Here is a 17,318-nt window from a genome sequence, read left to right on the forward strand (position 1 = left end):
AATGGCGATTTTTCCTATAGCTTGCGACCCGTTCTTCTGTCCGTGAATAGACCTGATCCCAAGATGGCGGACGGGATGGCTATCGAGCCGGGAGATTCTGGCATGAATCTGGGTTTTGGCGTCGTCCAGTCTGCGGATGGAATAAAGGCTTCGGGGATGTGCCCAAAGAGCCGTAATAGAAAAGGCCCGAGATCGGACCTGATCCTGGTGATTAGTACCCTCGTCTTTACAATCGTCTCTCCCTCCTCTCACTCTCTCTCTCTGATTTTACACAAAAGAAATTACCTTTTCTTATAATGGTTTACTTCTAATTGGCACAGATGGTGGTTTTTCTGGTTAACACACGTGGCTGTTTAACTAGATTAACGAATTTTACATTTAGCATATTCACTAACACATTAGCTCTAAGTTACTAACCGTACTGTAGTTTTTATTTAAGCACTAACACTTAGTTTTAAGATAGCTTTGTAGGTTTTAACTTGGCTTTTTAACTGCGAAATAGACTTTAAGAAACATAAAACACTGATTAGAAATATACACTCTACCCTAAAATGTGGGCTTTTAAAATTACTTTTTAAGATTGACCGACGCGCACTTCAATCTTCTTTGGCGGTCACGGACAGAAAGAAGGATCTTTCTCCAATGGCGCATGATTAAACGGTCTACAAAGAAACCGAACTATTCCGAGTGTCGGCACCCAGTATAGTCGTGATGGTTGGTATCCCTTAAGGAACTCTGAGTTGCATTACCTTAAGCTTCAAACCACTGTTATAATAAGTGACAGGTGTGAGCATCCACTACGAGTGCTATATGAGTAGCCAGCCTGCGCATTTCACCGACAGCTGTGAGTTCTCCACCAGTAAGGCTGTCAGTTGGTTCAGGGTTGGATTTGGGATTTAGGTGCTTACTGGTGCGCTAGGTTTAAATGAAGGGATTGCTTGTGGAGGAGCCAACAAGCTTATAAATTGGAACCTACGGTTACAAATGCCCCGTCATCCCAGTTTGAAATGAATGTAAACATTCATTTTGATTGAGCATGAGGCCTAAATAGCGTATCATTTAAAATCAACATCAAATTTATTTTCATTTGAAAATCAATTGTGTTGTACATGGATTTGGCAACACTGTGTCGCCAGAGCAACTCTTTCACTCAATGGAAAGATATCTCCGGAGTCACTCACCAACACTAAAACATACGAGCTGTCTGACGATCTACAAATTAAAAAAAGTAAACAAACAGTGAATCGACGAGCAAAATTGAATTTGGAACGAAAATGGACAAACAAAATTTAAAATCTATTGCAGGCTTGGGGCAAGACACTGTGCTGGAGAGTACATTTTCCTTCACAGAGTTGCTCATATTTTCTCCGGATTGCTCCCGTTTTGCTTAAGTATTGCCTGATACTATCGCAAAAACAAAACAATATTGCCCGATATCTCGCTTTTCTTGCAGTTTTAGGGGTGTTTTTAAACAAATTTCGTCGATCATTGGTAAAAAGAGTTACTCAGAATTCCTCAGAGTTACTCTCGTTTGCACAGTGTCTTGCCCCTAGATTGCAGGTGAGTTTATGTACGTTATCTGAATCCAAATGAGTCTTTTCCTTGAATGCTTCCGAAAGAACAATGCGCGCGTGTTCAACAGGAGCTGTTTTCATTCACAGTTACGGTACCGATTTGTTTACATTTCTACAGTCTGTTGTGTGGGGGAGTCATTCAATGAAAGGAATCATTCATCCTTGGTTTTGGATGGTTGGGAACGATTTGCAGTACACAGCTGATCGCGAGTTTTTGGTTGCATGACTAATACGATGTTTTTGATTTCGTTACAGGAGTAACTCCAGTGTTTAGTTCGGCCGCAACTAAACAAGGAAAGTTTTGATTGATGTATCTTTTAAACGTTAAGTGAATGAATTTTGTTTTGGTTGTTTTTCTTTTCAGTTTTCCCCCGGCTTTAGGTCTGCCGCAGAGAATACACCGATTGGTTTCCCGTTTTCATCGGCTAATTCGTAGGAATTGGATCCTACCCGCGCTAAGACGGTACACGGAAGATAGCAAGGTCCCAGTTTGGCATTATAGCGATTGGGAGCTGAGGATTGGCGAAAGTTCCGCTTAAACACTTTTTGACCAACATGGTACACCGGGGCGAATGCCTTGTGACGCAAGTTGTAGTGTTGTGAATTTTTGTCAAATTGTTTCCTAAGATTCTTGAGAACTAGTTCATGAATAGATTGATTGATTTGAAGTTTTCTTTGAATTCTCTCTGCATCCGAAAGTTCTTCTATGTCCCGATCAAGTCTATGTTCATCGCCGCGACTTACAATTTCATGGCCATAGATTATGCGGTAGGGGGAAAATCCAGTGGCAACGTGGGGTGTATTGTTTAAAGCGAATTCGATTTCGGGTACACGTGTGTCCCAGAGTGTCTGATTGGTCCTAGCATAGGTTCTAATACAGGCATTTATGGTGCGGTTCAGTCGTTCTACCGGGTTAGATTGGCTGTGATGGCGTGGATTCGTCCAGTGTTGGACTTGAAACTTCTGAAGCAGATCTTTAAAGTTCGAGGACAAAAATGCGGACGCGTTATCGGAGATTAAGTATTCCGGTGCAGAATATCTCCGGAACCATGCTGTTTCTAGGATTTCGCACACTTGTGAAGCACAAATCTTTCGAACCGGAAACAGCAAGGAGAATTTCGAAAACACATCCATTACGACGAACAGGTGTGCCTTCCCAGCCTTGCTTCGTGGTAAGGACTGGATGTAATCGATCGCTATGATCTGGAAGGGCTTTGTGGCCAGTCTCGGTGAACCAATTGCCGGATGTTGGGACCGATTGGAGGGCTTGCTTTCTTGGCATACCGAGCACTTTCTGATGTGGACTCTCACATCTTCTGCGATGTTGGGCCAATAGTATTTCTTCTTAATTTTGGCGACAGTTTTATCGGTCCCCAGGTGGAGGGCATCATCGTGTTCCTCCACAAGGATGTTAGCACGCGATTCTTTTGGAACGCATACCTTCCAGACGAAATGATAATCTAACAAATCTCCCTGTGTAGACACTAACTTTTTCAAAACCCCGTTTTCCACCCGAAAATCCTTATATTTTTCCGGATCTTTCTGAACCTTCTGCAGCATCTTCGTGTACCAGTCCTTGTCTGATCGATGGAGGGATAGCACTTCAACGGCTCTGGACAGAGTATCAGGCACCACATTGTCTACGCCACGGCGGTGTTTGATAATCATGCCATGTCGTTGGAGTTCTATACTCCATCTACAAAGACGGGATGAGGTACGCCAACTGCTGCGGAGGATGTATGTCAGGGCAGAGGCATCGGTTATCACGGTGAACTCCGACCCCTCCACGTAGCCTCTAAATTTCTCCACAGATTTGAGAACGGCTAAGGCCTCTTTCTCCGTGGCAAAGTATCTTTGTTTGGGACCAGAAAGCTTCTGGGAGAAGTAAGCGATGGGCTGTTCGCCGCCATCGAACTCCTGAGTTAAAACTCCGGCGATAGCAGTGTCGCTCGCATCGCAATGGATGCAAAACGGCTTGCTGAAGTCCGGGTTGGCAAGTATGGGGGCGCTTATCAACAACTCCTTAACCTGGACAAAGGCCGTCTCCGCCGCATCGGTCCAGCGTAAGGATTTAGGTTTATCCTTTAGTAAATCCGTGAGTGGGCGTACTACCTCGCTGTACTGAGCGATGAAACGCCGGTAGTAGTTACACATGCCCAAGAAACGTCTTAAGGCACGGATACTACTGGGTCGCTCAATGTTTATGATTGCTTCGACTCGATCCGGATTCGGTTTCAGACCGTGATTGGTCAGAATATAACCGAGATACGGTAATTCGGAGAGGCAGAATTTGGACTTTTGTATGTTGATGGACAAGTTGGCCCGGTTCAGCCTGTCAGCCACTTCTTGAAGAAGTCTCACGTGCTCCTCGAACGTCTCACTTAGCACGATAATATCGTCTAAGTAGACAAAAACTTTCGGCTCCAGTTCACCCGCCCCCAATACTCGGTCCATCAGTCGGGACAAGGTAGCGGGGCTGTTAACCAAACCGAAGGGCATGCGGGTGAACTGAAACAGCCCACGACCAAGCACGGAAAAGGCCGTATATTTCTTCGACTTTGGGTGTAGCGGAACTTGCAGGAACGCTTTGGACAGATCTATAGTTGAGATGAATTTGCAGGGGCCCAATCTACTCAGAATTCGGTCTGCGTGGGGCAAAGGGTACGAGTCTCGTACTGTCCGCTCATTTAATTTTCGCGCGTCCAGGCACAGACGGACGGATCCATCTGGCTTGTCTACCGGAACCAATCTAAGCGCCCAGCTACTGTAAGATCGCTCTATAATCCCTGCTTCTAACATGTTGTCCAGCTCCCTATTTATTTGCTCCTGCCGCTTCGGCGACGTGGGAAACGGGTTAATTCGGACAGGCGCAGATTTCCTGGTCTCATCCGTCAATTCGATTAGGTGGGAAATAAGAGGAGTGGTCTCTAGTTGGCCCTCCTCCGCAACTTTGAATTGAGATTTGACGAGTTCTAGTTCGTGAAGTTGTTCGTCGGTTAAGGAAAATTCTTCTGTCTGTAGTTCTTCAGCCGCTACCGGTTGGACAGTAGGGACAATTCCAAACGCTTTCCAAAAATCTGTGCCTAGTAGAAGCCGTCTTTTCAGATCGGGCACTACCAATGTGGCAATCAGTTTGGTCTGCCCGTTGAAGCACATGGGGAGGTTCACGTAGCCAGAAACTTCTAATTTTTGTCCGCTGGCGGTCATTAAGTCCACGTTAGCGGGAAACAACTTTAATTTGCATGTTTTAATCAGCTTTAGCGACCCAATCCCCAAAATGCTTCTGTGAGCACCACTGTCCAGCAACCCGACTATAGGCACGTCAAAAACGGTTATTTGGACAAACGGACGGTCGTCGTCTTCAACCCGTACGAATAACTCTTCCACCTGGGAGTCTGCAGTGGAATCGTATGCTGAACTATCTACCCGGCAAAAACCCGAATGACGAAGATTGGATTGAGGAGTTTGAGAGAAGGGATTTTGGAAAAGGTTTAGACTAACCTGCCCTTTCAGGTAGCCTACTTGAAGTTTTTTGCACAGTAGGGGCAGTTTTTGGTCTCCACTTCGTGTAAACCACATCGGAGGCAAAACTTGTACCGTGGTGCATTGCACTCTGTGTGACTGTGTCCCTGACGTCTACAATTGAAGCAAGTTCCTTCCGGCGGTGGAACATACTTGTCCTCAAAGGGAATTGACCTAGGGTATTCTGGTTTCCTCGTGTCTTGGCTAGGGGGTCGCGAATTAGTCCGGGGCGGTTTCTTGGTATGACGCTGTTCTTCCGATTCAGAACTTTCCTTCTGAGAACGGTAGAACTGTCTGAGTGGGCGTACTACCTCGCTGTACTTTTTGGAACTTTTTGTACCTTTCTTGGACTGGTTATCCTTAGGAATAGCTCCTAGTCTCAAATTGGAAACGGAACGTGAAATTTCTGCTAACATCTCTTCTCTAACCTCATGCATTGGAGAGAAGATTGAGAAGTGGGTATTCATTAGCCCTCGGATTCCACAGAGTAACTTGTCAAAATCGTTCAAGTCCTCATCAGTCTCCGCATATTCTTGAGCTCGACGAACTCTTGCGAAGTAATGAACTAGTCTTGTTTTTAAGCTATCTTTGAACCCCTCGAAACGTTTTTCGTTTTCTAGGTAAGATCTAATTTGTTCCACGTTAGAATCAATCACCTTGATTTCTTCGTCGACGGAAACCTTGCAACGTAAAAAATCTACATCAATCGCACTCAATTCCTTCTCTTCTTTTAACCGATCCCTCAGTCTTCTCTGAATGGCAGAGCGAGACTCAATAGGGTCAAACTGAACTGCTCTTATTCTCAACTCGTGTTCAATCTCGTGTTTTTCGAGATGATGAACCATCAGCCGTTTATACTGTAACTCAAATTCCAGATCCATGCTTCAAAACCAGCGATTCGTTTGGAAAACGATAATTAATAATCAGGAACTGATTTTTCCCTCCTCTCGGGGGTTGAAAAGTGAAAATTTGCACAAATGCTATTTAATTTTCGTTGGGCGCCAATTTGTAAGCCCTTCGGCTGCTCCGACGGGATATAATCTTGTTGTGGGTGGGATTAAGTAGAGCACGGGGTCGTCTACTCAAAATAGCACCGTTCTGAACACTAGAACACCCTAGTCCACTTACCTGAGCGGGAACTTGATTCAAAATCAACTCACGGTTCGGGTGGAAAGGGAAACAACCAGTCACCGATACCAAAGCAGAATGCGGACCGCTAAGAATGAGGCATAATAACCCCTTTCTGGGTTCGAAACAGCGAAATAAGAAAACAGTGTATATGATGTAATCAGGGAAATGCGTCCAAAAAGAATACTCTGACCACCATTGCATTTAACTACATATTACATACATTTATTCGCCCTTTTGGGCTTTTACGAGAGAGACGGCACATGAGAGGGTACTTGCGCTTTTTTTGTGGTCTGGTGGTGATGCTACGATGACGGCTTGGTGGTGGCACGACGGCGGCACGGCAGCGAAACTGGTGATGCGGAGGCACGGCGGCAAGATGGCTGCTTTGCAGCTGGCCGAAAAGCACGGCGGATGCACGGCTGCTCGGTGGCTATCGAGCTGACATGGTGGGAGGCTTGGGTGCTGTACCGGTTCCCTACCGGTTCGGAGTTGGTGTGGATTGATGGCTTGGGGCGAAACTTGTCGTCAGCTGACCTTGGCTGCCTTGACCGATGGCGGAGTCACCGGGTCCTGGCCGGATGGATGGCGGTAATCACCGGTGCTTGACCAGTGAAATCGGCGGGAATCACCGGCGTTTGGCCAGTGGATGGCGAATTACCCGTCTTGGACCGGTGTCCTGGTGGCTGGATGGCAACTTGGCACGTGGTAGCTGCAGTTTGTCCCAAAATGGCGATTTTTCCTATAGCTTGCGACCCGTTCTTCTGTCCGTGAATAGACCTGATCCCAAGATGGCGGACGGGATGGCTATCGAGCCGGGAGATTCTGGCATGAATCTGGGTTTTGGCGTCGTCCAGTCTGCGGATGGAATAAAGGCTTCGGGGATGTGCCCAAAGAGCCGTAATAGAAAAGGCCCGAGATCGGACCTGATCCTGGTGATTAGTACCCTCGTCTTTACAATCGTCTCTCCCTCCTCTCACTCTCTCTCTCTGATTTTACACAAAAGAAATTACCTTTTCTTATAATGGTTTACTTCTAATTGGCACAGATGGTGGTTTTTCTGGTTAACACACGTGGCTGTTTAACTAGATTAACGAATTTTACATTTAGCATATTCACTAACACATTAGCTCTAAGTTACTAACCGTACTGTAGTTTTTATTTAAGCACTAACACTTAGTTTTAAGATAGCTTTGTAGGTTTTAACTTGGCTTTTTAACTGCGAAATAGACTTTAAGAAACATAAAACACTGATTAGAAATATACACTCTACCCTAAAATGTGGGCTTTTAAAATTACTTTTTAAGATTGACCGACGCGCACTTCAATCTTCTTTGGCGGTCACGGACAGAAAGAAGGATCTTTCTCCAATGGCGCATGATTAAACGGTCTACAAAGAAACCGAACTATTCCGAGTGTCGGCACCCAGTATAGTCGTGATGGTTGGTATCCCTTAAGGAACTCTGAGTTGCATTACCTTAAGCTTCAAACCACTGTTATAATAAGTGACAGGTGTGAGCATCCACTACGAGTGCTATATGAGTAGCCAGCCTGCGCATTTCACCGACAGCTGTGAGTTCTCCACCAGTAAGGCTGTCAGTTGGTTCAGGGTTGGATTTGGGATTTAGGTGCTTACTGGTGCGCTAGGGTTAAATGAAGGGATTGCTTGTGGAGGAGCCAACAAGCTTATAAATTGGAACCTACGGTTACAATGTATGCGTGTCTTTTTTGTAGATGTAGTTGTAAAACTTGGGGGAAAATATGTGCAGTCTTACCCCAGTTGTTAGTTTTATCATTTTTAACCGTTTATTTGGGTAATATTTGCAAATGCAGTCTGAATAGCCTTTTGTGTACGGAAAAATTCACGCTTGTGTTCGTGTGTTGAAATGTCACTTATCTCACAATGGACCAATCCAAAAGTCTCTGTGGAAGTGATTTGAGTTCAAATTTCACATGTATAAAAAACTGTAAGACCTTTGTAAACATCTTTTGCTCTCCCTTATATGGATAGGCTTGCATTAGGTTTCATGAGACATTTTTTTGGACAACTCAATAAACGAGCCAATGCAGAGTAGGGTCTGGGACCATTTGGGCACTTCCTGCTATAATTAATTATAATTTATTTCAAAGCGATTTATATGAAATTGTATATATGGCTAGATATTGTGAGGATCCTACCGTATTCCAAAAATCAAGTTAATGGACTACCCGCTTTGCGCGCAGCCACAGTTGATCAGCAGGAGTAAATCAATTTAATTTTGTATGGCGAAATGCATCTTAACTTGAATTACTTGAAATACAAAGCTTTTCCCGAAAAAATATTTGGTAGGGTTAATAGTGATCACCATTGTGCACAACCACTACCAAATATTTTTTCGAATAATGTATTCCACTTCTTTAAATTTGTCTTTAGATGCTATTCGCCATACAATATTTTTGCGATTTACTTTTAGCGATTTTTCGTGCATAGAAGCTAGCGCCACATTGGTCGATGCGGAGAGTAGGAAAACAGCCGATGTAGGTAATTCATTAGCTGAAAGTTGACTGAGCTACAGCAAAAAGTGCCTAAAATAGGTGCTCCTGCCCAAATGGTCCCCGACCCAGACCCTAAGTGGCGTGTTTTAAACGCTTTTTTATTTTTATATTTCTCGTGTAGGCATAAAGCGTAGATTTAAGCAAATTTTATGTTATAACTATAGTTACTTAAGTGTTGTTAAGTATCGCTGTGTCATTTGTGTTTGTAAATATTTTTACCTGTTGACGAATAAATAAATGTAAATGTAAACGTAAATTTAGTATGGCCGACCCAACCTTCTATTGCTGTAGCTCTATCTTTCCTTTTGTCTAGAAAAAATGCTTTAAAATTTCCCTAGAAATCGCAATAGGTTGTTTTGTGTCATGGGTGCTTTTTATCCCTGATTACTCTATGATATTGAAACTCCAGGTTATTAAGCAGTTCGAAAACAATAACAAATAGGTACCTAACGTTTTTCTTTCTTTCCCAGCGAGTTCTACAGTATGCATCGACAGTGGCAACCCTTTGTATCATGACGTATACCGGCGGTCTATAGAGGAGCCTCAGGCGTTCTGGGGAGAGCTTGCCGAGAACCTAATTGATTGGGACAAACCGTGGGATACTGTGGTCGATGACAGCAACCGACCGTTCACCAAATGGTAAGATTTTAAATTGTTTCAATGGATCTTGGTTCAAGAGTTATGGGTTCAACCTCCAACAAAGGAGCAATTGCACGGACATACAAGAAATCCTGTAATTGATCAAGTATTGGTCCGAGTAACAATCTTCTCACATTTCACTTACTTATCCGTCTCTCTGGGCGACCGTACATTGAAATCAATTACGTTTTTAATATATTTAGAGATTTATTATGCTCACATATTTTTCTACGGTGAACACCAAGAGCTTCAAGATTCATGAAAATCGTATCGAAGTAACGTATTTATCTAAGTTGAACAAATCAAATAAATCAGTCACATGTAATTCCCCACAGATTTTCACGCAACAACATGCGCTCCCACTCAAAGCCTCACATGATGGAGTCAACGTGGCTTATCGTACCTTCATGTAGTGGTTGTTGGCATAGCGTTTGTCGGTAATGCTTTTTTCTGTTGTTCGATATACTTCGCCGTAATTGGATGATAAGGTGAGGGATGCAAGATGCCGAAAACGGTCCGACAATGAAATTCCCGGAGCATAGATTTCATATCCCACATGCTTCATGGTATGTTGAACATTAATGCTTTTCCGCAGAACTGGTAAACTTGAGATGATAATAGATGTTTAAGTACAAACCAGTTGCAGATTAACTCATTTCAGGAGTCAGGGATGTAAAACCAATATGTTTAATTTTTATCATAATATAATATTTCGTCATCTAAAATGTATTTCAAAATGTTTTGGGCACCAATTCTTTTTTATATGCAATTTTGTGGTTTATGTATTTTCTAATTGTTATTATGAAGGATAGTTTGCTTGGTTTGCTGAAGACAAGCAAAAGTAAAGCGATCGGGTTGATTCAACGAAAAAGACCAAGCAAAAATTTTAAAACAGTGATTGAGACGTGAAAACCTTAAAGTCAGATCTTTAAACGTGAAAACCTTGAATTATTCCGCACATGGGTGGAAGGGGGTAGCAATCCTGGTTTGTGAACTGCAGTATTTGCCTACGAACGATAAGCCCGAAGACGTGAAGTATATTGTGTTCTATGATAGCTATGGTGAGCATCTCCGTATTCCCGTAGAAAATAATATGTCAAAATAGTCATCGGGAATGCAACTATCGGTCCAGCAGGGATGCCAGATGATTTTTTGAAAAATCTGTATCACTTTACAAAAATCTGTATCCCATACAAAATTTGGTTGAAAAATCTATATCCCTTACAAAAATGAAATAGCCCGTGCAGCTCAAAAATCCGTATATAAAACGAAATCTGTACGGATGCTAAAATATCTGTATAATAAGATAAATCTGTATATATGGCATCCCTGCTGTCCAGTTATACGCAGTTTGGAAAAATGTTTGATTGAATACCAAGATCGGGTAAAAAAGGGTATTATTAAAGGGCTGAAAGTCTCTTAAATAAAGACAAATCAATCAATCAATGGACCCAAAATCGCAACTTTTGGAAGCCGTTGATTTGGAAAGGCATCAAAGACCTATTTCTTTGTAAAAATGACAAGGAATCGAATGGTTGGTTAAAGTGTCTCGAGTAGGGTAGGTAATCAAAATTTGAACCAAATTGCGACTTTCTGAAGCAGTGCAAATTTTAAGGGATTTTTTCTCCCACATGGAAATAGTTTACTACAACAATCGTATGTACATGAAAGCCACGGGTATAAGCTTTCTATTAAATGGTAAAAAGTTTGTATTTGCACCAAATTTCATTGAAATATTCGACTTTTCATCAACTATGATTTTAATCTTAATTTGAACCAATTTTAATCTTAATTTGAACTACTGGCTGCAGCAGCTCGAGCAACTCACAAAACAGTCAATTCCGTGTTAAACAATAAAAAATCACATGAATCTGCAAATTCTCATACCTATTTTTCATTAGGCAGTGGAATCTCAACTCAGAATGTTCGAAATTCTTTAGGAATTTGGAAACTAAATTTGGAATTTTTCATCCCCCAAGAGTAAACAAAGCAACCACTAGCGCAGTCTGCAGGCCAACACTGGAAAGTGGCCCCCGTTTACTAGTTCAAATTAAGCTTACAAATGGTTCAACTTAAGGTAACATTCTCCAAGTAATAAACACTTAAATTTGAAAATTTTATGACAAATAATGCGGAATATTACTCGGTTGGCCGATTCTACGATAAATAAGCTGTCATTTGACGTATTCACTTATTGCGTGTGATGTAATGCATAAGCTGTATGGGTGCACCGAAAATGTGCTTTCTCTGGGGGGAAATAGGTGAAATCACAGTGATTTTTCAATTGATTATTTTCGATGGCAAAAATGCTTTTTTCAATGTTTTTAAAGTTTATGTTATCAGATTATTTTACGGAAAGCTGTTTAACATCTTTTTTCGGGACAATATTTGCCCAAAAAGAACGTCATTCCAATGAATTTCAAAATAGTTCAAATTAAGATTACATTTTGACTAGTTCAAATTTTGATTTCTTACCTTATACCAAAGTGGAGAATCCTTATCGTTTTGACAGATCACCTGCTCGATTGGAACTATGGGGATGACACTAGATCGAATGTTCCAATTTTGACTTTTCTCATCTTTGTTTTATCCAGGCTCGTTAGTGGCGGTCTCGTCTTGTGCAGACCACGGAAAATGTCCCATTTTGTCCCATTTTCCCCTTTGTTGGACTATTTGATTGCAAAATATGACAAAAAAGTGAAGATATAAACCTCTGCTGCCGATATATATTCCAGAAAGATGTTAGCATACATACATTGTTACATAGCATACATAGCATACATTGTTCTCAATTGAAGTTGAACATTGTCATGTTGTCTAGATCACTGTAATGCCCCATTCCGTCCCGTACTACTTATCTAATATGAAAAACTAGTTTTTTTTCCATAGATTTACAAGCTGTCTTCTATGTTTCCGTGCTATACATGAGAATCATGATACAAATATTGTTAAAAAAATGATAGAGTTGATTTCCTTCATGAATGTGGCACGGGTTGTGGCCTATTTTGCCCCAATTATCCCTAATTTTCATGTTTCAGTACAAAATTTGACCAAAAAGCATTTGCAGATCTCTACTGAAGATCTACGGTAATGAAAATGGTTCAATAGTTTAGCAAAGAAGATCTACAAAGAGGGTGGAACATTTTCATGTTGTCCATATCCCGATTATGCCCCATACTAGGGTGACGATGGGTATTATCGGCAGGTTTGTTCTCTTCGTCATGAGGGGTTTTTGTCGGCCAAATTTTCTGAAACTTCGTCGTATAATTCAGCTTGGTTGGGAAGGATTTGATGCCTTTTTTGAGTTATACAGCTTTCAAAAAAAACCCAATGACGAAGAGAACAAAACTGCCAAAAATACACAATTTCCCATACTTTAAAAATGTGAAAACTATTTTTTTTTTCGCAAGTTTTCAAATTATTGTCTGTGTTTCCATAAAAATTTAAGGAATCATTATTAAATAGCTTTGAAGAATTGAACAACTTTGATTTCAACCCTGGCTAAGAACGGGAAGTGGTCTATTTTACACCAATTCACCTTTTTTATGTTTTATTGTACAATTTTACCACAAAGCATGTTTAATGTAAATACTTTACTTCACTTTATCTTTTAATAAATGATTAAACAAAAAAAATAAATAAATGTATAGAAATTTAGTAAACTCCCACAAGAATCCTTTACTAAAAACCCAGAGAATTTTTGAAGGAGTTCCTGTAGAGGTATCTGAAAGGTCACCTGGGTTTGTTAAGATTTCTATTGAGAAAAAAATCCTGTAGAAAATCATAGCAAGTGCTTCTGGAGTAATTTCTGTTGAAAGAATCTCTGTATGGAGGAGTTCGTAGTAATTTCTGGAAAAATATATCGAAAGATTTGTTGCACTAATTCGTTTAGAAATTCCTGAATAAATTTCTTTGAGTTATTATGCATAAATCTCTGTTAAAACTTCTAAATGGATCGATGAATGGTTTTTCTGTGGAATTCTTTTAAAGGAGTTTTTTTCTGAAGGAATCTGTGGAAGATTTTCGGTGAGAGTCCCTGGAGGAATTTCTCATGAAACATATGGAACAATTCTGCAAGGCACCCAGGAAATATTTTTAACTATCATCTATGGAAAGAAACCTTGAGGATAAGCATGGAAAATGATCGTTTTAGCTAAGAAGTGATCGTGTCAAAATTTGAACTCCGTATCTCAAGGCTAAGTAGTTCCTCAAGGAGCCTAATGTTGTCAAAAATTGTATGAGACTAAAAATACATGAAATTTCGGCGAAAAAAACGCTATTCTACTAAAACCGATGATTTTATGACCCTTTGGGTCAAAAATGTGCTTAGAATTGCGACATCTCCTTTCGTTCAAAGCTATTGAGCAAAATAGGGTAACTTTCCTTCGGGATCTAAACATTGATCAAAAAAGCTGATTTTTTGACTGTTTTTTGTCAATAACTCAAAAACGAGTGGAGATATCGCAATTCTAAGCACAGTTTTGGCCTTTCATAGTCCTCAAATCATCGGTTTTAGTAGAATAGCGTAATTTTTTCGCCGGAAAAAAATTTCATGTATTTTTAGTCCCATACATATTTTGACAACTTTAGACTTCTCGAGGGACCACTTAGCCTTGAGAAACGGAGTTAAAAATTTTGACACGATCATTTATTAGCTAAGAAGATCATTTTCCAACAACGAACATATAACATTTCCAAATTTTGAAAAATAAGTGATGGCCTAGTAGCTAATCGACCTACTACAGAACATTTAAATCAGTCGTTAAAATGATTATCGATGGGAGGCGAGCAGAGTGTGACGTCTGTTTCTTTGTGTTTCTAGCATTCAAGAAAAATGGGACTTTATCGTTATTTAAGCAACATGAAAATGTTCCATCTTCATTGCTAAAAGTTTTAGCTTAAAAATTGATGTAGATCATCAGCAGAGATCTGCATATGCTTCTTGGTCCGAAATAAAGACACTGTATGCTAAAGACGCGAAATCTGATGATTGTTGCTGTTGATGATGATTGTCGCATCATGACGATGATGCTGTCGAGCAATGCTTTTAAAGCGCGTTTGACAGGTCTCCTGTTCGATTGGAATGACATTGACAGCAAATTTGGAATTCCAATTGGAACATTTCGTGTCTTTGCATATAGTGTCTTTAGTCCGAAACGTTAAAATTAGGGTGAATTGGGGCAAAATAGGGTATATCTTATTCGTGTTTATGCTGTTAACCAACTTTATCTCGTTTTATAAGAGTATTTGCATCGTGTTGCTATAATTTGCATAAAAGCTCCTAACTCATAACTGACTAGTCCATTTTACGAGCTGAGTTTAGAAATGAAAATTTGACAGGAGCTCGCGTCCTAGCACGTGAATATCAATATCATCATCAACAATATTGTCATTTCGTAAAATGGCTCATACCCTTTGAGTCGATAGGGACAGCATATATTTGACACTTGATTTTTTTTTAAATTTCAAAAACATGTCTAAAGCTGTTAGTATACAGAGTCAAATATTTGTCCAAAAAGAAACCAATGCTCAAATATCTTGTTTGACTCAATCGAATTTTCATTAGTGTCAAGCTGATGTTGTTTTGTGAGTTCTTTCCTTGTCAAATATTTGAAAAGACTTGTGAAGACATGGTTGAGGTTGAGTAATATGGTTTTAGTGTGCTTTATTGTGAATTTAGAGTGTACTGAGCGAATATGACGTCACACAATCTATTGTCGCTGTTGAGATCGTGACGTCATGCTCGTTTGGCTCTGAATCTAGTTTCTTTATGCCCACACATAGAATTTTGCAATCAAGCTTTGCACTCGATAAATAAATTCATCGCACATACATTCAAATCGACTTTACACGAATAGCCTGATTTAAATATAGGTATAACTTTAGCTATTTTAAGACAATCTGGGTTTGAGCCCGTTTGGATCACCAAATTGGAAGACTCCGATAAAAATCGATAGAAGGACTTCCGTTCTGTTTTAAATCATTGATTAATAATGTTACTTCATTCATTGTCGAAAGCTGCAGATAAAGGGAACCAGAAATGGGACGAATCTGGCGTAATGGGTTTCCAGCAGTAGGATCATTGATTTGATTGATTTGTCTTTATTAAAGAGACTTTCAGCCCTTTGGCTGGTTCGTCTCTCCGTAGGATCAGTTTTTTTCAGCTAATTTAGGACCAATCTCACAAAAATGTTTATTGAAACATTCACTGATGGAAGTGCTATCTCTGACGACAACACTATCAACGACTAATGAACACCATAACGACTAATGCTAGTTTATTTGCCGTCTTTCATTATATTGAGTTAATAGTTGTCCAAAGCTTAGAATGCGATGCATTGTTCAAAATATTTTCACATTACTTTTTCTTTGCAAGGTTTTTGGCCACATATAATTCACAATGGATTACCGACAAGGAGTGCGTTCAATGCTGGTCAGCAGGAGTAAAAACATTTTATTTTGTATGGCGAAAAGCATCTAAACTCGAATTTCTCGAAATGAAAAGCTTTTATCGAAAAAATATTTGGTAGGCACCAAACCGGTCATCATTGTGCACAACCGCTACAAAATATTTTTTCGAATAATGTGTTCCACTTCGAGAAATACGCCTTTAGATGCTATTCGCCATACAATATTTTTGCGATTTACTTTTAGCGATTTTTTGCGCATAGAAGCTAGCGCCTCATTGGTCGATGCGGAGAGTAGGAAAACAGCCAAAGCATTTAATCCATTGTAATCAAAATGCCACAAGTTTACCGAGCAGACAAGCAACATATAAAATGAGGTCACACTCTTGCCAGATGGTTTATACCACAGATAAAACAACAAATCCGGAAGTTGTTCGAATACCGGGTTTTTTGGGACATAACATCACAGATTCATTTTAATGTTTTAGTATATGCTTAATGCTTTAAGTTTTCTCACACGGGACATGTGATATGTTATACAATAAAATCTATCGCTTAATCATGGGGCAACTTAATTTAACCTATTTCAATTTAAACGTAATGATTAAAAATTACGCAGTACAAAAAATGCACGTGATAAATTGGTCTTCAACACCGCAATCGTCGTGATTAAAAACGTTGAATTGTTCCAACGTTGTAGTAAATTCAAGTGGAAGTAATTGTTGACAAAGCACTGACTTCCCTGAACTCGATGGCAGTCATTAGGAGCTCAATAGAACACACGTTCGGAGCGATCAGTGGGGTTACATTTAGCTGGGCCAAAAGTCTTAAAAAAAGATTATAATCGTTGTAATCTGTCGTGCCTTTCAAAGTTATTGTGGATTTACCGGCTACTTGTATTCTACCGGTCGCTTCAGTATGGCCTCCAAAGTAGCCGTTTAATAAAAAGAGTACCTTAAAAATGATTTTAAACATTTTTATTGGATGCGCTTATTCGTCGTTGCCACTAACTACTCAGCGACGTTCATTTTTTGACAATCAAGTTGATTTTTATATGAAAACGGCTACTTTGTAACGGCTGCTTAAGTAACCGGTAGAATACAAGTAGCCGGTAAATCCACAATACTCTAATAGAAAAATATGATATAACGTGCTTCACAACCCTTTCGGGCCATCATCTTGATCATACACGGAACCGCCAAAACTACCCAAAATTGAGTTCTTTTGACGCAACCCCATAGTTCGGCCCAATAAGCCAAATTTGAGTAAATCGATTAAACTCACACTAGGTAAATTGCCTTCACCTCCAGCAAAAACATTTACTTAAGAGTAGGTAAATTCAACCCAAGACCCCCCCCTCATTCAACTCAAATTAGAGTAAACCAGCATTTACCCAAAATTGGCTTATTGGGCTCAAGGACCCCCGTTGGGTAGATGCATCTCTGTTTGTTTTTGACAACATCGGTTAGGAAAAGAGAGAAAACAACCTAATTTTGGGTAACTAGTTTACTTC

General features: G+C 40.3%; 1 protein-coding gene across 1 annotated transcript in view; it reads left to right on the forward strand.

Moving 5' to 3' along the window:
- Positions 1-17,318, forward strand: part of LOC109432823 (acyl-CoA synthetase short-chain family member 3, mitochondrial) — a 65,437-nt gene that overhangs the window by 26,857 nt on the left and 21,262 nt on the right. Inside the window, exon 2 of the mRNA XM_029863452.2 lies at positions 9,230-9,398. Within this exon, the coding sequence (XP_029719312.2) occupies positions 9,230-9,398 (169 nt within the window). The remainder of the gene's footprint in view (positions 1-9,229; positions 9,399-17,318) is intronic.

This window comes from Aedes albopictus, chromosome 3, assembly GCF_035046485.1.
Source record: "Aedes albopictus strain Foshan chromosome 3, AalbF5, whole genome shotgun sequence".
Lineage (NCBI taxonomy): Eukaryota > Metazoa > Arthropoda > Insecta > Diptera > Culicidae > Aedes > Aedes albopictus.